The sequence below is a fragment of the Colletes latitarsis genome, chromosome 8 (assembly GCF_051014445.1).
Source record: "Colletes latitarsis isolate SP2378_abdomen chromosome 8, iyColLati1, whole genome shotgun sequence".
Classification (NCBI taxonomy): Eukaryota; Metazoa; Arthropoda; class Insecta; order Hymenoptera; family Colletidae; genus Colletes; species Colletes latitarsis.
The window spans coordinates 30,683,593-30,710,928 of NC_135141.1; the positions used below are offsets into that span (position 1 = coordinate 30,683,593).

Genomic DNA, 27,336 nt, shown 5'->3' on the forward strand with positions numbered 1-27,336 from the left:
GGGAGAACGCGGTATTTGTCATCGAGCGCGGTAAGTCGGTCTCGGAGAATAAGTATGAAAGGTTTCCGTGGCTGTCGGAACTTTCTTCGCTTTTTAGCGCGAACCGCGTTACGATCGTGAGTAAAATCACGTGCTATCGTTTCATTAAACGCGAGACTTTACGCGAAAGAAAAGTCACGGCGTTGTACAAAAGACAAATGGAGGGCAACGTTTCAACGGTATTAAAAATAAATCCGTTTCTTATTCGATTACGAGAGCGAAATTTAATAATTTTCTTCGACCAGATTTGACGATTCGAGTGAATCATTAAATCGTTTTGTTGTGCAAGCGTTCGTCTATCTGTGGTTTAATTAAAGTGGTACTTCCTGGAAGAGCAGCAATAGATTATCGGAGGTGACAAATTAAATGGAGAAACATACCAGCAGCATTAGAAATAAATGCGTTATTGGACTTTGGAGTAAAACAGGCAGCAGAATTTAATAATTTGTTTGTATTAGATTTGACTGTTGAAGCGAATTATTAAATCGTTCTTCCTGTATTTGTCATTTAATTAAACTGAAGTTGTGTACAACTGAATATAAAAATACTTCTTATTATTCTCAACAGCGATATGGGCAGACTTTAATAATTTGCTTTAATTAAATTTTACCTTCTACGCAACAGATTTATTAAATCTTTCTATCTGTTTTGTTCTGTTTATGTCTGTCATTTAATTAAGCTGGAACTTTCCAGAAGAGAACTAACACGATATCAGAATAGTAATATTGTAGAATTCTAGTCTGAAAGAAAGTAATTTAAATTCTATAAGAAAATGGCACAGATTATCAGGTTTTAATTTTGTATGCTGTTTCCTCGATCCCCGTGGAACGATGGTCCGGTTATGGTCGCGTCGAGGAACAGTTTCAAGGGCTCGAAAGGCCCGTAAATAAGTGGTGAGACGCGAAGGGCCACCAAAAACACATTTCGTTGGCCGTGGGAGGAAAGGTCGAATGGTACGGCGGTTGTGCTGGAGACCGGATGCGCGACGACGGTCATTCTTCACGGCGCGGACGTCCGTTTCCGGTCCGCGATCGTCGCGAAATACAAACAAAAATGGCAAAGGAAATATGTGCGGGACGAGGAGGAACAGGAGCCCCGAAACAAAGGGGTGGAAAGGTTTTCTGGAACCTCAAACTTCAACGTCAAGTGGAAAAACTTTCGTTGGACTTCTTGAAACTCGCGAGGTTTGATCAAAAAATTAATGCAGTTTTTAAATTTTTGGAGATGGAAACTTCCGGGTGGGAAATGGTGTCCTCGCGACGTTGGAACATCTATTCTTGACGTTCAGTTTAATTCGTAGCCATATTAGATGCGTGGTTTAAATTTGTCAGTCGAATAAACTGTGTTCGCCAAATGAAAGAAAGTAAAAGGTACGGTTAAACGAGAGAGGAAATTATCGCAGTTCGAATTCAATAGGGGAAGATCGAAGATCGGATTTTTATTCCCCGGTTTCGTTTCCCTTTTCCTCGTTTTATTATATTAATATATACTTTCTCACGTTTTCGGGCAGCGTGAGAGATTAAGATAAATGTATCCGTGCGTCGTCGAAGAACGGTTTGAAAAATAGCGCGTCACTCTTCAGAAATAAATGAATATCTTGGCCGCGGAACCATCAATCTTATTGCTCATCGACCGGTTTATACGTGTACCTACGCCGAGACTAATACGTTTCAATTCGATCACCGGGACCGATACGTCGCTTCCGGTTTTATTCTGCGTATCCACTTTGGAGTAAACTTTTGCGACGATCGATAAACGTAGACTACTTTTAAACGCATTTACGTATATGTTTATTCGATGAAAAAGTTCGTTGCATCGTGCGTAGATTACATACAGGGTGTTCGACCACCCCTGGGAAAAAATCAAGAATACCAATTTGTTGATAGAAGCCACCATCAACAAATTGGTATTCTTGATTTTCGTCTTATTTTGACCCCTAGAATCGCCCATTAAAATTTTTCCCAGAGGTGGTCGAACACCCTGTATACATATATGTAAATTTTGCATTTAATTTTGCGTGTACATAAAATTATAATCGAACTCGTTTTCCCAAGAAACGATTGCAAGACTCCCGGTTAATCGTTGTTCGTTATAAATTCGTTCGGTGCTCAAACTGAATTTTATAATGAATATTCAAGGTTCTCCCCTAGAGATCTCTTTCATAACCGATAGAAAATTCAAAAATTCCCCGAGGCTCGATCAAACGTATGGAATTATACTTTGATATTTTCCACAAAGAAGCGATTGTAATACGCAATCGATTGTCGCGAATCATCCAGAGGATTCGTTTAAATATTCACGCATGCATGCCACTTCTGTCCAGACAAGTTGAACTCTTTTAGTAATTCACGAAGTACTTCGTCGATTCGTACCGCGGACGAGCAAGGATTCGATTCTTTATGCTGGCTCGTGTATGCAAACCCAACAAATGCAAATTGAATAATTGCAGTCTTAACGATACCCCTTCTTTCACTAACCAAGAATTTATGTATGAATTTCTTATTTTCGTTACTTATTCTCTGCTATTTCTCAAGATTTTATTCCACCTCTTTTTGATCTTATTTAAATTTCTCCGCTGCGATTGGACAAATTTTCTCTCGTTCATTAGTTAGGAGGTATAAATTCATCCCCTGCTTCCATTCTCATTTTTGTATTTCCTTTTCCAGCAATTTATTTTGTACGGAGTGCCTCGAAAAGTGTGGTAATAGCACCAGAGGATGATACTTCGTGAACACGATAAATGGAGGACGTAGTGAAAATTTTAGTATGCTGGAGTTCGTTTTCGAGGAAATTAATTTTCAAATTTTTCCAAATACGCGTACCATAGGGTTCGATAAGTTTCTGTCCGACCAATCCTCGCTATTTCTACTTACGTTTTCGAATACTGGTAGAACTACTATCTCCTTTAAATTGATTCTAAATATTTTCTGCTGATCCCTTAAAATAGAAATAAATCTCAAGCAATTTGAATAACTTCGTATCTGAACAACGCACGAAATGATAATCTTTTACTCTCTGTCAGAGAGGCGTAAAATTTTATTCGAAGCATCACTCCAACAAGTAAAGGGATATTTTTTGTTCGATCCATTATTTAAAGTTTGTATCCAAAGCAGAGTTTCACCCGTATCTGTTTCACGCCCAATCGATTAATGCGTTATAAAACACAGTCTTGCCGCTGGTTGGTCAGCGGTTTTTGATCGTAAACATTTAATAGGGGCGCTCGACCAAAATTTTACGAAAGGAGGGGGAGGGAGGGGATGCTCTATTGCCCTAACAGTCGTTACACGGTAGCCCCGTGCGCGCGGAGTCGCGCTAATTGATTAATGGTCAACAGATGTAGAGGCACCATGCTAATTTGCCCCGATTCTCGGGACCACGTACACGCCGTGGCTGTTAACACACCCCGTAAAATCTGTTAAACGCGCCGTCGTAATAAGCATTACGGTCCCGAGCTATTCGCTTGAATTTATTGAATTAACGTTGTCGCATGAGTTATACGAACCGGACTATGGGACACTTATTCGCTTCTAAAACAATGGCTGCTCTTATTGACCGTCAACCATTCGACTTCCGTTGCCATTTTCGCGTTCGACGCCTGTGCAACAAATTTACTGTTTCCACGTCGATCGATCGTGAACTTCGATGACTCGATAAATTCCTAGAAATTTATTCCTGGCGTTTATTACAAGTTTACATAGAAATTGATTTTAGATTGAAATTTTTGGTTGCGTGTCCGACGAGATCACAAAGGAAACGAAACAATAAAAAATATTCGGTCTTGTCGGCGTAACATTTACTCCCTTCTGAAACAATTCTTTGATTAACCATTGATTAACAAATTCTGTTCAATGTACGGTTTCCCTATCGAATGCTCGCGTTACCGAGAGAGTATTCTATTAAATTACCCAACGATTTCATTTTGAACAAACCCGGTAGAACGATCGAATGAATGGAACGTTGTAAATTATTCAATGTGTACAACAATTATTCGCGTTTGAAGCAGCGATAGTATAATAGTTCATTGACATTTAATAACACTCAGTGACGTACAATTTCCAGTATTTGACTTGTGTATCGAATAACGTTTATTAATTCATAATTGAAATTAACGTCATTGCACAATTTTCTCGTTAATTATGTGATTATTATGGACTGTAAAATCGTATTTCTGACCGTGGAAAATTGATTTTTACTCCTCTGTTCGGATGTTTCGGCTTTTATCTGATACCAGCCCGTTCTTTGTTGCAGGTATGTGCCGAGAATGCGCTGAATTGATTCCGCTTCTACGAATTTTGGCTTCGGGAATGAATTCGACCGTGCTGCTGTTCCTTCTGACTGGTGAGTTTTGGCTTCTGTTAAATTTATCGTCGAGCACGACAAAATGGATTTAAAGATATGTGCTTCAAATATTGACGACTAATGATAGCACTGGAAAATCAATCGAACTATCAAAATTGCCTTAATCGTTATCATAAAATCATAAGATCCTCCCCTAACCCTTTCCCCCGGCAATCAAAGGTGCCCCAGGACTCTCTCGAACCGTCGTCGTCGAGAAAATTCGACGTCCCGACGGCAAATGAATTCTTCATCCCTCGTTGGGTAGCGGGACGCCGAACGAAGGAGCCAGGTAAAAAGCGAAAAATGGACGGCTGCCAACGACAATAGAGAATTGGCAGCAATCGAGGTGTGACTTGTGTCCAGGACACCCTTATTCCCTCTTCCAGACGCATCCCTCTGTGACCCAGCTCCGCCGTTCCCGTTTCACCTCGATAATAGTCGACACGAGGGACAGAAAGGGGTCTGTGTATCCTGGGGGACATGTTCAGGGGTTGAACTCTGTGCAGATTAATGGATAGATAACGTTCTTATTATATGGGGCCTCCTTAAGACAATGGACTCGGCAATCTGCGATCTTTTTCCCGAGGCTTGAACGAAGAGTAATTTGGATTCTGTTTCACGTGGAGCACCGGCGACGACGATAACATCGATGACGTCGTAAAAGGGGGAGGGAGAGGAGGGCATCTGTACTGTGTAGCTCGTTGATTGGTTTATTGAAACATTGATTACGAGGAGGCAGAAAATTGTTTCTTTTTGGGGCGGGGAGGGTTGAATGGTTCGTTCTTCGTCGAGCTACGTGGTCTGGCTACTTTGAAGACCCCAAAGATTTCGTGGTATTTCAAACTTACTTTCGCGGAAATTCGTAGACGCATTGGCTTAAAACTGTGTCGTTTATTTATGAAATTGTTAAAGTTGATTTTTCTCTGGAAATTGAAGGGACGTTTACTTTATATACGTGTCGAGTTTCGATGGAATCGGTCAATTAGTTGTCACGCAGGTTGAAAAATGTCGTTTTAAAAACGAATTTAAAGTTTCGATATTCAATGTTGAAGTAAGTGGAAAGTTTAATCCAAACTACTACAATCTTGGCAGTTTTTTAAATTTCACTACACACTTTTGTTAAGGAGTATCGCTTTCGAGGCTTTTATATATAAAATAGAAAGCGATTTATTTTACTTCCGAACTAATCAAGCCGTTTGATTTTCAAATATAACGCGACAGGATCGTTGCAAGATTGATAAATGCGATCGATTTCGAGTAAAACTTCTGTTCGGAACGAACAGAATAATTCGTCCCTGAAGTAAAATAGCGACTAGGTTCTACGGCGATGTTTCTTCATTTAAACGTTTATCGCGTGACGTTCCGACCAACTCTTCCGGTCGTCTCAAATGAAGAAGCATCGCCGTAGAATCTAGCCATTATTTTCTTTTAATAGCATTGATTAACTAATGATTTTGCGAGATACCCCTTAAGGGCTAGTTCATTCAATAACATTCTTTAAACGAATATATAACCCCTGGAAATTAAACAAACTCGAAACATCAGAAGAAGCTTAACCCCTTGCCATACAGTAACGAGCATTTTATGGCTGTAAACAGAAATATATTACTACGAAAATTAATAGAGGCTTAAAAACTTCATAGATTGATATAAAGTAAGCAAAGTAGCAAAAATTATTTGAAATTAAATTGTATGCCAAGGGGTTAACGAAGACTCCTGAATCTCAAACTCCCAGACACCGATGGACCACCGTCTTTGATCGAATCGACCGGTCCGCGGAGACTTTGAAAAAGAGGAACGAACCGGAAGAATGACGTCGTTGACGGGGTGACCACTCGTCGCGCGAAATCGATAACCGGAAAGAACGAAGAAGCCCGCGACTAGGGGTCCCAAGGGTGGGGGATTTAAGTTTGATTTGGCAGAGATCGACTCCGCGGGCTCAGGAAGTCTACTTTTTTTCGTTTCTCCCTCTCTTCCTCGTGGGTAGTCGGGGCGCCTCGCACCTTGCACAAAGCCAGACACACGGCGAAAGAGGAAGAGCGTCTCGTACACGTCCATCGTGCAACGGCCATCTACGTGTAGAGCCTACGGTCGATGCAGCGCGGAAAAAGAGGAACAGGGGAAACGGAACGGGTGAAAAAGAGGACGGTCACGGGCGAGGGGGAGAGGGTAGACTGTGGAACGGGGGGGTGGAAAAAAGAGGAAGAAGTACGTTTGGTTTGGCAGCGGGCGGTGGGCGTCGAACTCGGGACATCGCGCGCGGATGACGAGTAATCGATCACGAGCACTGTGCCAACACTCCGTACCGAAGAGCTCAGTGATTCTCATTTTCTGGTTTATCGATGTCGCCGGGTGGTCGACCATTCGAAAATCGCCACGATTTACGATCCCTCGAATCGAGTGCTCGCGAATTTTTGGGGAGTGGATCGCTTTATTTTTTAGGAAGCTCGCCCCGAAGTTCCTATTGAATATTTTGGGCGACTTTCGGGTTCGAATTGCCATCCCTTTTGTTCGTAATCTTGGGATTGAGTCAATATTGAAAGTGGAGAGATAGGAACTGAGATTTATTCGTCAAGGTTTTACGTTTAGTAAAATAAATTGTTAACATTCGGGTCTCCAAAGCTAACCACTTCAAGAAGACCGTAAGATCGACAAAGACGTTAATGTCAGCTGTAAAAGATTCTGATTAAAAATTTATTTTAACTGTCTGGAACGTTTGGCAGAGCAACCATAAATGGAGGGACTTCGTTAGGAACGTATCACGGAGTCTTGAAACGAATTACGGTACTTGGCAGGATGAACGATCGTCCGACGAATCGTTCATTCGACACGCTTAAGATACGCGTAAACGCTCGAAAGGTCGTCAAACCGTGATTGTGGGGGCGATGCAACATCCAGGGCACAGACACGACAATCAACAGACGTAAAATACATTGACACGTGCACCGGTTGCGTATTGGTCGTTGCTAGACGGTGCCTATTGATTTCTGATTGAGGCAATCGGCGATGCCAACTGCCATATCGGACAGGCTTTTTAAGCGTACAAAGTTTCGAGGCAGGGGGAAATTATCCATTACGGGACAGAGAGATATCCTGCGTCGGAGTATTGACGAGTAAACGACAGGAAAAATCGACTGATGAGGAGGGGGGAGAAGGACGAAGGAGAAAAGGGACGGAGTCTCTCGATCTCCTCCTCCCCCCTTGATTCGAGCGTTCCTCGATGGGAAGAATTTCGCCCAAGCACTTCTTCAAATATTTAAGCAGACTTCGCGGGAACGATGAGTTGCCTTTATCGTTAATTTCGACGAACGGGAAAGTCAGCGAATCATCGGCGTAGAAAACGCTGACGGGCGTGCTATTCGCTAATTATGCCGGTGTACAGGCTAACGGAATTTCGAATCGACGATTTTTCCTTTTTTTTGGGGAAGGAAGGGGGGGGGTACGTCGATTAAAAGTTCGATGGGGAATTCGGTTCCCAATTATCTTTGGATAAATCAGAATTATTTCTGAAACAACCGTGTAATTAATAGGCCCAAGGGGAAATCAATGTTCACCATGCATTTTGGGTGTGTGCTTTTTTTATGGTGTTTGTAGATTTTGGGTATTTATTTATGTAAAAACAACAAATATGTAAATAATGTTCCGGACTGCCTTCGAGTTTATCTTTATATTTACAGAGCAAATATTTTTACAATAATCAACAACACAACAGTTTTAATTTTTGCATGCAACGAAAATTAAACTTTCGGACCGTATAAATAAATCTACAAAGTGTGTGTTGTAATATTGCTTTTCCAGTGAATTTTCGATATTTTTCGTCCTGCTCGACAATACCAAAGTCGAAAAATATGTTTTCAGAACTTTTATTTCCCCGTCTGTCCGAATGTTTGCCACAATTCGAAAATGGCTAAACGTATTTCGAACAAATACTACGGTACACCTGTAGACGTACTTCAACCCGAGGAATAAACTACTTACTATCAGACTTTTATCGCGTAAAAAGGAGAAACAGAAAATGACTTAGCAGTTTCTAACGTAGAGTATTCTTAATTTTAACGAACAAAACAGTTTCGTTTTGATACTAACAACAATTGTAAAAATTTTTGTGGAAATTCTTTAAGCTAGAACCGTTTGTTCGTTAGTTGACGATGATTTAGTTTACTTAAGATTCTGATAATCGATGAGGTTCGATTAGCACCAGCGTTTACGTATCGTATGTACACTTCGCTAACTAGAATGCAGTTCGAACAACTTCTCCGGATTAACAACTTCGTAACGGGCTCAATGAAGTATTAATTAATTTCACGCAGTTAATTAACAGACAATTAAGCTGAATTACCGCGAAATACTAATAACCGAGCACTTCTCGAGACAAAATCAACTGAATGAAACAACGGTGCTTCACCTTTTTACAGAGTACGTTATTTTCTCACTTTTGTTTCGTTCTCGAACAACGCAACGCCACTGTAAAGGAAAACCTGTTTTCCGGAAACATTACAGAAGCCATTTTCGCAAAAACTGCCAGTACTTCTGTATACATTATTTTCAGATCCGGTAGCTTAAATATCTTTGTTTCCTTATTTTCTTTATCCTTGTGAAACGAGCGTGAGATCTCTTATTCCAACTATACAATTATCCAAACGCATTGTAGAAAAATGTTACGATAATATTGCATTATCTGGTGGTAAATATTTGCACGTAGTTTGTATTAATCGTTCAAAAATAAATTAGAAGCTACGAGTGAAGGAATTACGAATTGCGTCTGACCATAGGCTGATCCCTATCACTTGTTTTTCTATTTTATGACTGTAGATAGAGATATGTTACTGAAAATTAATAGAGGTTTAAGAACTTCACTGATATAAACTAACGAACGTACGGATTTGTGAAAAAATTCCCTTTCGTAATTTTGAAACGTCACTCCGTCCATCCGCTTTAATAAAAATTTAAAATATCGTTGCTCGAGCAGCTGGAAACACACTCACGGGTAAAATCTCCGAGCAAAGTTGCTTTCCGCTATTTACCAAAGGTTCCAAAATAAGTTTTGCTCATCCCCAAGAATAAATTCTTATTCTACGGACGAGGAGGGTGATCCTTAGTCGTGCGTCGATGCCTCGGGGGTGGAATCCAGGAAACGAAACTCACCTTAATTTCTTTATATCTTTCGTTTGACATACCTCGTAAATTATTCATTTCTCCAACATCGTATCCTGGGTTATTTCTACGCGAAACATCGTGGAAAATTGATTTATGTAAATGGACAAAGACATGGGATAAAAGAATATTTCTCTCGTTTTGTAACTTTAATTATACATTCATGATATTCGTAATAATATTGCTCTCGTGTTACCGTGGAAACAATTATCGAGTGATATCTGACTGATCAGAACAGACGTTTTTAACGTTGCAAAATGAAAACTCAAGTTTCGATAAACTTACGCATAGATCCTTACTGCATATACCACTCGTGGCCCGATTCTTCTGAAATGAACATTGAAACTGACGATCACCCGTTCGTTCTGTAAATTCCATAAATCGTTTCTCGGTCGTGTTAAACGCAGTTCAACTTCCTCTCGTAACACTTTCTTTTATTCCGAGGTGCAGTGGGCCTATACGCAGAAGAGCGATGGTCGCAAATTTCCGAGCACAGCTGAGAGCCATGTGCAACGCGAATATCCGTGTACGTAATGCTTTCGCGAAAAATACAGATAGCGAACCACCACCACCCCCTTGTCCCTATCCCCGTGGCCATCCCCGTATCGATTTCTGGCCGATGGAGTATCGCGATACTCGCTCTCTCCTACGTCTCCCCGACCACCACCCCCGCCGCCGATCGCCATTCTTTGTGACTCGTGCCTCTTTTTTTTTTTCTTTCGCTACACCTACACGCGTGTCCCGAGCATCAACGATCCCCGATACCGTGAACTGACATTAAGCGAAGGTACGTGTCCACTCGAAAATGGACGATTTTCCCGGTGTCTCGAGCCCGACCGGACCAACTTCCGAATATTCCTTCCAAGCGAGGACTTTCTATCGAGACACGGAAAGTTGCTACCAGGCTCCCATCGAAATTATTCCGCGGAACGATGGTCAGGCGTTTCTTTTTACAATTATATTCGTTGAAACTGCTGACAAAATAATTTCTTGAGAATTTTATCGGATATATTATAGAACATACCTGAAAAGAATTCCAACTACGTTTAAGTGTCGCGACGATCGACCCGTTTCGCGAAGATATTTATAGAAATTTTAATTCAGAGAAACGGTTAGATGTCATTTTCCAAGCGACGTTGCAGGTTTCTGTTTCCATTAATTCCGTCCTGCTCGTTTACGTTTCGCGAAGAATACGTTTTTAATGAGGCGCGACACCCGGACACGCGACGGAAAGCTGTCTTTTTCGACTCCATTCTTTTTAATCGTCGCTTTATTGTTGCATTTTATCCGAACGACTGAGAACCGTCGATTCATCGTCAGCAGTATTTTCGTGGAACGAGAATGAAAGTAATTTCCACCGCGGATTGAATACGAAATATTCAGGTCAGCCTTGTTTCCTGTATCATTACTCGGTTTCTTACACCGCGGGAAAAGTTCACTAATTATATATGTGTATAACGGTATACGATCCGCAATGGACTTCCACGGACTTCGTAAATTTTTTAATCGTCTTTCAAACGAATATTTTCATATTCAATTTCTACCGTCGCGAATTCGTGTGTCGATAATGGTGCAATTTAGGGAACCTTAGCTAGAAACGACGAGTTACCGATTCTGTACGGACAATCCGAATCGACTAATCGACGGATCCCCCGACCGAAAATGATAATGGGATTACACACGCCGCGGCGCCGGTCTGATGTGGATTGCTCGTGTTACCAGATACCCAACGCTATCTCGTAAACTAAACGGTTCGATCTGGGAACACGGTCACGTTTCGGCAGTTCAGAACAGGCGAGGCCCAGTCGAAGTTATGGCGGCGTAAGCATTGTCAGCGAATGAACCTACGACGTCTCGCCCTTACTGTACCGCCGTCTCACCCCTTTTCCATCCACGGGAAAGAATACCCGTGTCAGGAAATTGGCCCCTAGTCGAGCAATCGCGCGTACATCCAGCCCCGCGACGATAAACCGAATTCGATCCCGACGATGGGAATCTCGAGAGCGGCTGTATATGCAAGAAAGTCGTGGCCAGACTCTAAAACCACGCATCGGTCCATCAAACTGAATAAAAGAGGCTTTCGTGCTCATTTTTCATTTTTTATTCGTCGAATAATTGCGTGGAAAGGCTCCTTTTTAGTTTGAGAACTTTATAGTCAGGGTAAGAGATTTAATGTACTGCGCATTCGCGAAAAGTTGGCTAGTGGGGGCGGTACTGGGAACAGGGAAGGGACTTTGTTCGCTCCACCCATCCCCACTCTTGTTATTATGGCCAATAGCGTACCGCGTTCGTTTCACTAGCCAACTTCTCGCGAACGCACAGTACAATTGTGAGTGAAAGTGATAAAAGGACGATGCGATACGACGTGTGTATTTCAACCTGTAACCTATGCAACAAAATCAAAGCGACCAACCATCTACTATACGAATGTAGAAGATACAAGATAACATCACCTGTAGCCTCGATGTCACAGAAATACGTAGAAAATACCCTGAAATATCTAAAAGAAACCAACATCTACCACAAAATATAATCACACCGAAAGAAGAGAACTTAAAGAGAGAGAAGAATTAAAAAAATTTGTTTTAAATTATACATGAAATCTGAAACATGGTGGATTGTTTATTTCTAATAATGTCCAGTGATTAACGAGAGTCGTTGAATGGCCGATGAGAAAAGACAATGAAGCTATCGATTTCACTGAAATTCGAGCCTGGTGGCGGGGAAAAAGATTTACCGTGCTCGTTTTCCGTCTCAGCGAAAGTCGATTAGAGCGTATCGACGCATCCGCGAGAGCGGAGGGCGTCGTAATTCGAGCCGTCGATTTTGTCAAAATCGATTTCGTCGATGGTATTACGGTCTCGCTGGACGTTTCCATGGCGTTGCGCGACCGCAGAGGGCGTGTTGCCAGAGGCGCTAAAATGCGCGCTTAATATTTACTCCGGACCGCAAAGCGGAACGCATCGCTGGCAGGTATCGCAAATTTCATTAACAATATCGCCGCTCAAACAGCAGACCGTCGATGAAACCCGGTCACGATCATTTCCCTCGGTTATGTTTACGCGACCGTTGCGTAAATCTAATCCGTAGTTTGAATTCGTACAGTCCCGTTAGATCGTCTCCTGATACTTCTAAAGCCCTGAGTTCGCGGGATTGCTGATAAAAATTTTCATTGGAACGAAAGTCCACCGTAAAAGTCGTGATTTTCACCCGTTAACTTGAATCACGTCGGTCGTATCTTAAATCTAACTAATAATCGCGAGTTACGAGATCGATAGCGTCGATCGACGAGGAATTTTTCGCGCTTGCCCCCGTCGCGGAAAATCGATTAATATTTATTCCATTACGGGACAACACGGCGAGAAGTAATTTCACGCCGCGCACAATTCCGCGCTGGATTCGATTTTGATCCCGCGTTATTATGCACTTTTCGTTTCTTTCCGACCCTTCCAGCAGTATTTTTTTTTTTTTCGCCATTTTCCCGGATTGAATCGAGGCGTGCACTTCAAAGCGCCGGAAAAACGATAGATCGAGTTCCACGGAATTCCATTTCGCGACGCGCTTGCGCGACGAATGAATTTTCATCGGATTATCCTCCGAGAGATATAATATACGGTTCTTTATTTGTATCTCATTAATTAGAGACGAACGTGCCGCGAGAATTTCGAACGCAGTTTTTAACGTGATTAAGTTTTTAACGCGACGAATACGATTTTATTGTATTTCGTGCAATAGAATATAGAGGTTCCTTTCACTCTTTGATCGTGAAATTTAATTTTCGTTATGATTTATTTTAAAACATCGAAAAAAAAACAAATTCGTCATGACGATATTCACTTAAATAAGTTATTAAAACACTAATAACGTACAATTGAAAAAATAAATTAGAGATATTCATGCTAGGGAGAGTGAATTTTTTCTGTGCATAATTGAGGCGTTCGATAAGGGATGGATGGAAAATTTTGGCCTTTCATTGGAAATAATTAGCATTACGAGATGAAAGAATTAGCATAGTTCATGGATCCATACGTAAACTCGTCGAAGCCAGAATAATCTGGTTTTCCAGTTGCAAATGATCCGATATTTTCACTTGCACGGACGGCGGGTTCGAGATTTAATTTACATTAATGAGGTCTGCGAATACATTTTCAAAAATGCAGGAACACGCGGTTGCTGGTCAAGCGAAAGAAAAGTTCGGTATTCATTAACAGGGCTTAATAAGGTTTACAAGCCGTCCTAGCTCCGAGGAACGGGCTACAGTTTGAAACGCAAACTTCTACTGACATCTTGACACTTTGACGTCCTGAAGCGTGGCGAAAAAAGGCCATTAAAAAGTTTCGAAAGGCGAAAAACAGTGCAATATTTGCACGCGTCTGGAGAAAAGAATTACGTTTCGAAAGAACCTGAATTCCGGACGACGTATACAATTTCGTATAATATACGATAGATTATATATTTGTATAGAGACAGCGAATAAATATTAAATACAGACAATCGAATGGGAAAATTAATAATCATTCGAACGATCCGAGCAATATATTCTGGTTATGTCCGTTCAGAATATCGTCGACCTTTATTTTCGACTACATTATTTAGTAATATACAAAAGAATATATGAAATTATTTTAAACAATCGAAACGAGTATACCCGGAATAAAGAGGTTGTTGGATCTGTTGAATAATCATTAATTTCAAACCTGTATCATTGTTCGTGCAAATTCTGCAATTGGAATATTTTCTTATAGTAAATAAAATTGCTAAAGAATTAACAATTGCCAGGAATAAAATAAAATCATGCGACTCGAGTTTGTCGATACAATTAATTAACAGATACGAGTACGTCGGAACATTTTCAGAAGAAAATAATCCTTTGAATAAAACTGTATTTTCATCAACGTATCAACTGTAGTGTAATATCAGCTTTGTATTCATCGCACAATCGATTAACGCAAATTTCGTCGCTATTTTTTAAAAAATATCCAGGAAAAACCACGCGTGTGTTATTATTAATCCAACATGGGCAAAAAAAAAAGAGTAGAGAAAAAACGAATCACAAATAGAATACAACGAAGCCGGATATTCCAAATCATAAAGCTTTCGCAACAAGAGTAATGGAATGTGAAAAATAAAAATTTGATCAAATCCAGATCGCGTGCGAATAAAAGATCCGGGTAGGGGTGGGGAAATGCATTGGCGATTTCAAAGAGGAAACAATGGAGCGCCCAGTATCGAGTGGCGCGTATTTTTCGCAAAAAAAAAATCGATAGAGAAAGGACGCGTACGAAAAAATCGAAATTCCATGAATAAAATAAACCCGTCGGATCGGTTTGAAAATTGCAACGATTTCGGGATTGAGTGTGTGCACAGTGCACGCGCGCTTTCGCTCGAATTCCGTTGTACACGCAAGGAATCCGAATAATGACGGAAAGCGTTCGAAACACGCGCAGGCTCTCTTTCGAAACGTTCGACGAAACGGGCTCACGGTTTGCACGTTTCGTATCAGATTTTCATTTCGTATCCGTCATACGCCGTTTTCGCGTCTAATCCATCACGCGCAACGGCGACGGCGTTAGGCACCGCGACGCCGCCGCGTCGACGCTCGGCGCGTCGTTATTGCGCGTTAGAGTTCGTCTCCGCTGTCAGCTCGACGCAACAAATCGGGTTTACGCGTCGCGAACGTACCAGCCTTGTAATCGGAGAGATATTGGAGTCTGGGAATTGGCGGATTCGAGGCTTCGAGGATTCCGTGATTCGATACTGTTTCATCCGACTGTTCCTCCCCCATCTCGACCGTTACGGGCGATTCGATCTTCGGTTTCAGGGATCCCATCCACCCACTCCCCTCCTGGGAAAAGTAAAAATGGAACTCCGGAATGTGTCTCATTTGTATCTCGAATTTTATTCGTACATTGTTGTCAAGAGACAATTGTAACGTGTCGAGTAATTTAAAATTCATCGTAACAATTTTATTTATATATACCATATGTGTTTGTCGGTATTTGTCGATGCAATACGATTATCGATGTTAATCTGCAACGAGGGTCGATGGATGTTTCGCTGGTTCAACGATCATTGTAATGTCGCGGTGTGACTGCTCCCGACAGACGCTCCGGATACGTCGGGATTAGCCGGAAAGTCCATCGAACCACGGGGGAAAAAGAAAGTCAAGTGGCCCGGTTCACCGCCTAAGCGCTGAATTAAATATAGCCATCGTAGTCGAGTGCTTCGGCGGTAAGTGGACTAAAAAGGGCACCCCGGAAACACCCTTCTTCGTTCGCGGCCAGTTCTCCCTCTTTTCTTTCGCGGTCTCGTTCGATCCCTCCTCGTCCACCGCCTCTGTTATCGGTGTCGCCGAGGGCGCCGATAACGCGACGACGCCAGGTCAGAAGTTTAAAAAGGAACGACGAATTTAAAAAGCTCTATTTATACGGGGTTTCACCAACGCTGCCGAAATAAAACAGAAATTGGTGTCTTTCTCTTCGGATGACAGCACCTCTCTATCATACAGGCTACAAATAAGTGACCGAATATCGTTAATAGATATCGATCATTTTCTCGAGGAACCTTGCAAACTTTCGAGATTGAAAGAATACGACGTCTCGTTCCTATAAATTAAAATTGAAAAATAATGTACACTCTATCCACGAAAGGAAAATTGTACTTTACGTTTGTTATAAATACAGCAGAGGCGGAGGATAAATTTAATAATAATTTGTCTCCCGACGGAGGACGTTTCTTAAGGAGCTCGTTACGACGTTCCGCGACATAATTCATTCTCAGGACACGTTTCCCCGACGACTGGTAGCTTCCCAGACGATTCCTTAATTCTCGAATCGTTAATTTTCTCGTATCATCGACGGGATCGATCCGACGTAGATCAATCTTCGACGACGACGCGTCTCCGTGCGACAACGCGGCATTAAGTAATTGCAACGCGGAATCTCCCGTGCATCTCTCGTCGTTGGAATTATCATCGAATCGTGCAATTTCTCCCGTTGGAGGGCATTGTCTTGCTAGCAATCGAGATGTAAACGTACAAGGATGCATCGTCGAGTGGCGGAGTCTCCATTTTACCGCGTCGATTCCTCGTTAAAAAGCGACGGACCTTCGTTTCCGCGATACTTGACGTAATCATGGCATAATGGAACTGCGAACGTGAAGTGTGCACACAGCAATATCTTTCTCTCCCGGTCGGTTGGGAACCAGGGAGGCGGAGAAGAGTCCGTAACGGACAGAATAATGCAATAACGTTCTGCTATTATTACCGTTCGTGGCTACAAGAACGCGAGAGCAGAAGGAGCTTTCGAGTGCCACTCGACCATATTTCCCCCGTACGCAGACCGCAACTTTTCCTTTTACAACTGTAAAATTTCACGAGAACGCTATCGATTACGCGCCCCGTACCTCTGCTAAACGTCGAATATTTATCGATATCACGTTCGCCTAAAAACGAGTACGTTAATCTTACGGACTATTATTGTTCCTTCGTGACAATTTTAAGGGTTGAATATTGCTTCACAAGAGCGAGAATATTATTAAAAATCTAAGGGGTTTGCCTTCCGACAGTCTCTAAAGAATTTCCTCAATATGAACAGACAAAAGTCGACCCTTGGGTTAAAATAAAGTTATCCACGTTAAATATAAATTTGTTCAAATTTGCACCCGAGGAGACGGAAGAACGCAAATTTTTACATAAATAAAAGGCGTAATGGCGTCGACTGGTGCTCGATACGAGGCTGATATTAATACCTAATCGTGTTAGTCCCATCGCTAGCTAGGTTACAGAGCTTTCAAGAAATTGACAATCGATAGACGCCGGAGCTCTTCGGGGCGGAGGTGTTCGAGAGGCCATTTTCGATTTCTGCGTCCACTCGACGCGAGCTCGAGGATCGTAACGAAGCATCCGGGGAACCGTCGAATAGAAAAAGTCTTTTTTTCGTTTTCCTTTAATGCACCCCCGGTACGCGGTCGTCAAAGGGTAGGATCGTTTTTTTTGTTCTCTTCTTTTTTTGCAGTCGTATACTACATTCATGCGATTCTCGGTTCGAAAAGCTCGCGGCACGTTACAGCGACGGGAATAAAGAACGCCCTCGTGTTTACCGAATTTTTGGAAATTTGTTTTTCATTCGTTGGACGCTGATTGTACGTCCGAGCAATCGATATAGCGACTGTATTCCGCGTGTTCTATGTTCCGAAGGGGAACAATTTATTCGTTCGAGTTCTACTTCGGCTCGATCGTTCGCCCGTTGTTGTTTCGCCACCGTGTGTCTATCGATTCGAATTTCTCCGCCATTCATTATTTCAATCGGGGTAAAAAATCCCCTGACGCGACGGGAGATAGAGTATAATACTGGGTTAAATTCTTTGTCGCGGTATGACTTGAAAAATTGGGAGAAAATTTGTCGAGAATTTAGGGCTTGTGAATGACAATCGCAGTGGTACATTTTGCTTTTCAAACGGAGTTCGAAATAAGACTCTGTTGAGCATATCGAAAATATAGAAGGAAAGCAATCGCGAAACGGTGCTGCCTGAATAAAATATGGTCGACCCGGGCGCTCCAGTTTCGCGTCGATCTTTGAACAATTCCAAATTTAAACTCCGAAGATTCCTCTCTCGTGCCTGATATCCTATTCTTCGAACCCCTTTTGACGTTCTCGAAGTTGTGAGAGCCAGTTACAGGCGAACGAAGTTGATTCTCCTCTCATCTTTATCTTCTTCGAGGAACGGTGTTTCTAAAAATGTCTGAAACTTTGCGCTGGTATAATACTTGTAGAATCAATCGCAAATGGATCGGTCCGCGGTTAAATAATTCAGCGAAATTTATAATTCGTGGGTAATAATGTCTTGTCATGCTCTTTCATTTCTGCGGATTAAAGTTGCTAATGGACAAACTAGTTACGTATTATTCTTGGAATGTTCGAAGCAGGATCGAGTTAGCGTTTGTAAAAATTGAATTTCCAGGGCTGAGTAATGAAATAATTCATTTAGATGGGACAATAATCCCATTTTTCCCTCTTGTGGAATCATTCATGGGAACGACGTTGTCGATCTCGCAGCAAATTTTCATTTTATATGCAACGCGTCTCGTATTAACATGCGAACACGTGTAGCATAGCTTTAATAAGTAATTTCATTAGTCGAAGATTAAAATTACAAAACACTCGAGTCTCGTGTTTTTTCTAAAATTTCTAAAGTTCATAAACTCTATCTAAGCATTTCTATCAAATGAGGGTTAATATATCAAATTAAACGTGTTTATTTTATAGATAAAAGTTCACGGCTTTTAGATGGGTTCGTTGACTCGTTTAAATATCACCCTGGTAATAGCGACAGAAGTGGGGTCGGCTGATAAATAATGCATTGAACCAAATCTTCCAGTCATTCGCAGGCCCAACCCAGGTCTTTAACCTAATGTTCGACATCGCCTGGAAACACGCTCGATAAAAAGGCAAGCGTCATGCGACCAATTATTAACCCCGCGACCCCAAACGCTGTGAAACTGTAGTAGTTCGTCTAGGGAATAATCTATTAAACTCGAAGTTGTGGGTTCTTTGCGCGCCACACTTAATTCGCTAAAAACGTTCGACAAAACACAACCTTTGTAGCTAAAGTGCAGTTCTCGCGACAACGTTTTTGTCTCCTTCGATTACATGGTGAAACAAGGTGAAAAAATTCCAGATCTCACGCATTCACCATCGAAAAGATAATAGGTTAAAATTGATATTCGATGGAAGCCAGAAACGAACGGTAACAAAACGTAAAAATTCGTCGCAGGACGCGACATTAAAATCGAATCTCTCTCGTTTTTTTCTTGGAGCAACAGCCGTTCTCCATTTCGTCGTGCACGTGGTACGACTACAGGGTTGGTCTCAACCCCCGTAACGCAATAACGTTCGATTATTGGTAGTCACGGGCTGGGGAGGGATGCAGGCTGGAGGGGTAGATTGTAAGCGGTCTATGCTCGTATATCAAAGCTCTCGCGTATTCCACGCTTTTCCGAAGCTTTGGCGTCCGGCGTCAAAAGCCCGCTCAGCGTTTCTATCCCTTCGTGCCAAACTCCCCCTCTTACCCTTCCTTCACGCCCTCAAACCCCCTTGGATAATGTACAAATATGAGCGCCACGCGCTGCGAAATGGAGACCCTTGGATAAACCGAGACCTCTTGCCGACGGACTGAATTCAATCGCAGAACCCTTTTTAGAGATCCGCCCGGATAGGGCGAGTTTTCCTACGGTTTTCCAAGAAACTGTCCCATTCTTCCCTCGAACGATCGAGTCGCAAACCCATCGATATTGAGAAATTACGAACCCTCTAGTGGCCTTTTCGAAATTATTAAGATATTTCGAAATAGCTTTTATAGCCAAACATTAGAGTTTTTGTTGTTTGAAGTCTTGGTAAATACGGAGTTATGGATCTCATCTCATTATTAAAATTTCTCTATTAATACTATTTTCTAGATGCATTTGTTTCACTCAAGAATTTCCATGGGGTTAAAACTTGTTATTTAGTTTTTCTATTATCATTTTTAGTATCCTGTCGTTTCTTCACGGATACTACATTTTTCTTCGCAATTTGATCGCTCGAAGATATATCGTGCCTGAGGAGTATCTTACTACCTTACGATATAAACGTAAATAAATAACTTAACACGTTCGGTAACATGCAGGACATGTATGTAACACCGTATATCGTCCCACGTGTGTCACATTTCATTGAACCTTTATTACATGCAACACGACACCTCCGCCATTTCTCTACTTTTATTCATAAACTCTTATAACAGGGATGTAAATCGCGAATAGATGCAAACGCGACAGATTTAAATTAAATTAACAACAATCACAATTTCGCTTCGTGTCATTCTCTATACAAATTATATATTAATTTCAGAAGCATTGAAATATTCAAGTATATGGTAAATATAAAACCAAGAAATCTAAATTTCAGCACCATCCACCAAAACCAAATATTTATTCCCACTTACCACCACTTGTGATTGATCTGTTCCATATCGATATCATATCATACATCACTCGCTCGGTTACTGTTTGCTTGTTTATCCCTCTGTACATACAGTTAAATAAATACATACAGGTTACAATGATACATAGCAACTGAAATATTTCCATCTACACGTACACCGTTTTTCTCAGGTAAACAATTACACGATCGATGGAACAAATCGCTACGCGTCGGTAGTGTTCGTAAAATCGAGGCTGTCCACGAACACTCCTTTGAAGTCGAACTTCCGGGTAGTCGTTAATCCAGCAGCGAAAACGAAAAGAAATCCCCGGAAGAGCGATTTCCATAATTTGCTACAGTTACGACGAAATTAAAGTCAAAAGCTCAGTGAAATTTTAGCGAAATAAACATCCCGTCCTGTACTTTGAAACACGAAAGTCCCGCGTAAAAAAAAAAGTTACCGCAATGAACGCGTTAATTAAGTACGAGTTTCCTATGAAATAAAGTCGACGGTTCTCAACCTGAAACGTCTTTGCAAGCAACGTTTTCGGTCTGAGGTTTGGATAATGCAACTTCCTTCGGCTCTCCGTCGATATAAATTTATCGTTTACGAGCACACGAGATTTCGTGTCAATTAAAAAGCAATTTTTAACAGACTATTAAACGCACCAACGATTCGTGCACGATCGATTGAAAAAATGATGGGAACATTGATTAAAATAAACGGAATCAAATTGGAACTAATATTATTTAGTTGGATACTGGAATATCGAAAGACTCGACCACGCGTGCAATTTATAATTAAATGACTCGTTCAGGCTGAAATGGGATCGATTTAATTTCTTTCTAGTTTTTCCAATTGTCAAGCGTTTCGTTAACATGTTTTAATGGACCCAGCAAAAGTTTAAATTCGATCTCGTGGTTCTGTAAACGGCACGGTTAAGCAACATTTTCTTCGAAGGGCGGGACTAATTGCTCGAAACGGCGACGAAGGACCTCGACAACGTTTCCTGGAACGTGCAAGGGTTGCAAATCGCTGCTAACGACGATATTCTGGTTGAAATTTACGGAAGATAAGCGGGATCACGGCGGGTGTCGATTTCGTCGGGTAAGTTTCCCGGTAAACCGAAGTTCACTGCTAATTTCTCGTCCTGCCACACCTCAAAGTACACTTTAATTACGTTAAACGGGAAGCAAATTACATTAGATAGTCAGCGCTCGAGGATGTAAGCCCCGTCGCAACCAGCCTCGGCCGACGACCGACTTCATTTCACGCGATCCTGATATAAGAAGAGATTTAATTAATTGCTAGTCTGTTAATGAGATCCTGCAGATCGATGACCGGCGGTGAACTTAAGCTCGCGTAAAATCAAATTGCCGACGAACGATTACAGAAATGTATCCCCCCCCCCTCCCCTCCTCCGAGAAAATTGCTACGATTCGTTTTAATCCATCCAGTTCGAAAATCAACAGACGAACGAAACTTGTCGAATTGATCGAATATTCCTTAGTATTTAGGGCAGTTATCGATAATATAAATCACTGGTTAATTATTTTAAGAAGTAACGCCTCGAAGAGTTAGGTACGATTTTAAAAAAACATGACCTATGAAGTGAAGACTGAATAAATCATTCTCGAAAAGGTTTCTCGATTTTGAATTCGTCGTCGTTAATTATCGATATCATGAATCGAACGACTTCCATCTCTTCTTTTACATTTCAGATGCAAATCGTGATAACGTAAGAGTTCTTAAAATATACTAATGGTAATATCCAGCGTCGAGATTAATACTTTTCAATGATGAAATAGAACGTTGAGCAATTTCCGCGGAACTCCCAGGTCGGCAGCCGCTCGGAACAGCGTTCAAACAGTTTTCTTAAACTTCTTATTTCCGGAATATATCAGACATTACGGAAAACCGGGGTTCTCGCTGCAATATCCGGCTGCGTGATTTAAAATTTCTACCTCCTGTTGCGCACACGTGCATTTAAACGCGAATAACGTAATTCCAGACGTAACAGAAGCTTTCCTCCCCTTCGACATTAAAACCAACCTTACGGGAAAATGGGTAAAATCAAAGTCGCGCGTGTGGTGGAAAAATAATTGCAACGTTTGCTCTCGTGTACGTAAATGCCCTCAATTTTTCAAAGTTTTATATCGTTTATTAGACAAGAGCATGTATAAATATTATCTGCGTCTACCGTCGTGAACGCAGTAGGTCTTTTATTGTATTTTAATTAATTTCTTGAAGGATCGTAGCGCGGTGGTGGGACTTGGACGTGAAACTCGGTCGGCGATAACGTAATCTGTCTGGACGAACTAATTTGTCATTAATTATCAGCTGCGTCAATTGCATCGTCGCACAAAAGCTACCGGAAACACGCAATGCAAACAATTCGGAATTACGAGCTCCGTCGCGAGTTCACGAATCACCGCGCAACAATACCACCGGCAAACATTCGAATTCGCGAACAGTTTCCTACGGCGTTGTTTTCGAAAACGTGGCCCGCCTTCTCGTTTTCGATTGTCATCGAGAACGCTCTCTGCCGAGATCGAAATCAGAGACGATGACAAATTTTCCGGACCGAATAACGAGATCCAGCAGACGCAGCGTGGGAAAATTACGAGGAACTTCGGAAAGCAAAGATAGTTTACACTCTGGGGACTATTTCGCTTAATTTCTAATTCTAATTAACGTAGATACGATCTTTCTGTTCATAAATAAATTAAAACCTTAATAAAGTTTCTCTCGGGCGTCGTAAAAATTCTTCACGAATTAACTGCGACGTAATTACACGCTCAAAAAATTTTCAGCTCGCGACGAATGAACGTGCAATATTTCCAGAGTGCAAAAATATCTTTATTTTTGTCCGGAAGTCGATTCTCGTTCAAAGTGACTGCCCCCATCGGGAGTAGTGTCTTAGAAGTTGGCGAAATAAAATATTCAGATCTATCGATTTTTCTTGTGAGTGGTGCATGGAAGGAAAATTTTTCATTTCTGTTTAACGGTCGTGAAATCGAAAGTTACTTCTTTTCGAGCAGTTTCCGCGAACGCTTTCCATTCTTTTGACAGTCGAAAGCACCTGCGACCGGGCTCATGAAATGTGAGGAGTCGGTCAAATCGCTTTGGACTCGTTTTTCCACCCCCTGGAGCCTCGATAACCTTCATCTTCGAGGACTGTGAGGGGGGTGGATTCACGCGCGAGCCAAAAGGCATTAAACGTAACTGGCTGCACTTCTCCACGAACACGTTCGTAAGAGACGTTCGCCATATTTGTTACCGAGCGTTTTCGAGCCACCACGTGTGCGCGTACAAGCGTCCAATTACGGACTATTACCGCGAACTTTTATTTGCACACACGTCCCCGATCCCCAGCGGACTTAATCAGCTTAACGTGAGAGATCGAGGATTATTAGACTTCGAATTTCGTCCGTGAAAAATGACGAAAAACCGTGAACCCTTGGAAAGCAATGAATAGGAATGTTTTCTGTATTTGTAATATTTTTATTTAACTTTTTTTGCTGTATTTCAAGTTTGATCGTTAGAGTTACATTGTGCAAATTTGTTATTTGTTCCACGTGAAAATGTTGAACCGTCGAAATCTCGATGCGTGGTTGAAATTCCGGGGTTGGAACGAATTGGAGAGCCCTCCTCGAAGAAATATAAATGAATAATTCCGTTGGCGCAGAGCCATACATGAGAGGCAATTTGTAAAGGGAACCAGCGACAAAACAATCAAAATATAACGGGCATTCTCGTCGCGGAGCGCTTTGATCCGTGGCGTGGTTTTCCCGCGCAACGAGATGACAGCAATATATCGGAAACTGGGTCAAGAGCAATTCTGTTACCCGCTAGGACCACCCTGTAGCGCGGCTGGAAAGCGTTTCCGAAACACAAAGCTTGCTCGTTCGAGATTGGGATTATTTATTGTCGCCGGCGTGTTGCTGTCGTTAAAAAAATTGCCGTATTTTTGCGACGAAGAACACCGTCCTTAACACTAGACCTACCGACACTTCGTGTATACCCATTTCTAGTAACACCGGTTAAATGACTTTCCCTTTCCCTTCTGCGAGGCAACGTACCTCTAATTTTGACATAATATATATAGAAACGTGCATACTTAGTACTTTAACTTCGTACAGAAAATTTACAAACTACTTTGAAATTTTTTAGTTTTTTAATTCCAGAGAAAAGAATTATTTACGAAAAAATGGCATACCAATTATGTACACATCCTGTAGACAGATTTAAATTCATTTTCAATTAAATAAATAATTTATGATCCAGTTTTATCGTACACTAGTTGTATGATCAATAGGAATTGCTGAAACTTATTTAGGTATGTAGAGTCAAAGTAAATGTCAAAATAAACATGGAAGACAGCATAAAATATAGTAGTTAGTATAGTCATCGGGTAGAGGATGAAATGTCCTTTAAAGTGAGCGTTTGTACGAGTCGATAGCTTTATTAGTTCCGGAGATATTGCAATTTTCGTTTCAAGTCGATGCGGTGGCTAGTTCCGGAGATAGAAGGGTTCGAAGCGTTTGTTTACATTTCATTGACGACGTACGTGCTCGTAGTAGACAGTGCGTAGTAAATTCTTGGAAATACTACGACTTCCTGGTCACGTGACTGTCTCGACTCACGCGCGACAAGGACGTCCGGCGCGACGCGTCAGACGAAGACAGCGATAGTCGAATTAAGAAAAATTCACTTTTACATAAATTGCGATATCTCCGAAACGGAAAGTCCGATCGTCAAAAACCAAAAACCATTTTAAAGGGGAGGCTTTGCCGCTGCTAACAATGCCTCAATAATTAATAAAACACTAGTAGTTTTGGAACTGCACGCGTCTAAACTTTTAGTATTTTTAATACGCGTTAATAGGCCTTTCCAAGACGGAGAGCGCGTGGACAGTGGAATTTAAAAAATTACCTTTTACATAAATTACGATATCTCGAAAACGGAAAGTCGGATCGTTAAAAACCAAAAGCCATTTCAAAGAGGAAGCTTTACCGCTTCTAACAGTGGCTCAAAAATGGATAAAGCACTACTAGTTTCGGAACTGCACGCGTCTAAAGTTTCGGTACTTTTAATGCGCGTTAAACCGATCCACTTTCTGTAAGTTTCTCAATTTTATCTAAATTTTTTATCAATATCTTTCGTTCTTTCTGCGTGGAGTCGATCGATCTTAAAATGGAGGAATATTTCTTTTGCTTTGGATCCTCTTTAGAAATTCTATAAAATGTTAAACGAAAGAAAAAATTGGGTGAAAATGAAGACACTCGGTTCTTCTTTTTCAAAAAAAAATTCTTGACGCTACGTATTCGTATTAAATTCGTTATGATTACTATACGAATTCCAATTCAAAATATTTGATGTTAAGGTATCAATTTCTATGAAAAAGAGAAGTTCGACCCCAAGTGTACAAAATACCAGTCATGCAGGGAACGTCAACAAGGAAAAACGTGCAAGTGTCGATTGCGATATCTCGGGAACGAGAATATGCAATACCAGTTTCCAAACGTATCGAATATCCTAGCACGAAGCGTTTCAGCTAAAGTACACCCTGTACGGCCGGCATCGATTGCACAGGAGGGGTAGAAGACACCAGCGCATCAGAAACCAGGTCAAAAACAGTACGATTACCCTGTGGAACGCGGCATCACGCTTCTCGAAAGCGCTTTGAAAACACGAAGCCTGCCCTACGAGTGGACCCTGCATTTCCCTCGAATTTATTGACGACCCCTGCCACCCGTCGTCCCTCCCACCTCTCTAAATCCCTCCTCGATTCGACGCCGAGGCCCTCGATTGCCCGGCTAACCCTCGAGAGTAACCGTATGGTATCCATTGTACGATGGAGGATTTCAGCCTGAATTTAAATGCAATTAACACTTTTTCTGGCGGAAAAGAGATTTCTGCCAACGGTGCTCCGAGAATTAAGTCCCGAAGCCCTTCGATTACTTATGTAGCCTTTTATTTTTATTCGATGCCACGCGACGGATCGAACAACTTTTGCTCGTCGATCGTATCAGAATATAATTAACCGTGCTTCCCCATTTTCGACAAATAATCTCAGCGTTCGATAACCATAATTTATCCACCGCGGGACGGAAGATCTCAGGTGGAGTCGAAACCAGAGACAAGATTCTTGTTACGATCTATTCCCATGTTAAACATAGAATACCAAACGCGGGTCCCTTGTATCCATTATTCGATGACAGGTTCCAGGGTGAATCGAAACGCAATTAGTTTCTTGTTAAGGTTCCCCGTGATGAATTTATCAACGCTTCCAAACGTTTCGAGTTTTATTAAAAATTCTCTCGCCTTCTATCAGCGTTCCAACGTCGTTGAAAAGTTACCCGTTAGATTCCAAACGAAATTATCGAATTTCCCTAGCCCGTACCGGGCTTCGTGGATTTACCGTCGGGCTCGGTGACGCTTGTCAAAGGAAATTTATCAGCGTCCCGAAGGCACGCGACGCGTTGTCATCGACACGATGGGAACAAGTTGCACGGATCGCGGCGCTCGATTCCCATCGAATCGTCATTAATTTCCTTCGCGGCGCATCGACAGCCGCGGGTGCATCGAACCCGTGGTCCAACGTTTCGCGGGAAATACGAACGGATCAACCCCCTCTACCTATTCCATTCTGTTCGCCGGAGACTCGGCGCGGGTGGCTTTAGGAGCGACGAGGAGGTAGGAGGGGGGAAGTTATATCGGGGCTTTGGAGGTATCGAGGCTTTTGGGATCAAGTCTGCCCGTCCGTTCACGGGCTCGTTGGTCCGCGTTGGTGTAAGCCGATTATACCGGTGTGTAGCCAGCGTCCTTGTTCATCCGTCG

At 41.8% G+C, this 27,336-nt stretch overlaps 2 protein-coding genes across 5 annotated transcripts in view; one reads left to right on the forward strand and one right to left on the reverse strand.

Annotated features, from left to right (window-relative positions):
* Positions 1 to 27,336, reverse strand: part of Evi5 (ecotropic viral integration site 5) — a 472,270-nt gene that overhangs the window by 300,590 nt on the left and 144,344 nt on the right. The gene's annotated exons all lie outside the window — the stretch shown is intronic.
* Dscam3 (Down syndrome cell adhesion molecule 3) overlaps positions 1 to 27,336 on the forward strand; it is a 180,059-nt gene that overhangs the window by 86,265 nt on the left and 66,458 nt on the right. For all 4 annotated transcript variants that reach the window (XM_076771883.1, XM_076771880.1, XM_076771884.1 and 1 more), the window contains exon 4: positions 4,288 to 4,377. In XM_076771883.1, coding sequence (XP_076627998.1) covers positions 4,290 to 4,377 — 88 coding nt within the window. In that variant the 5' untranslated portion in view covers positions 4,288 to 4,289. The remainder of the gene's footprint in view (positions 1 to 4,287; positions 4,378 to 27,336) is intronic.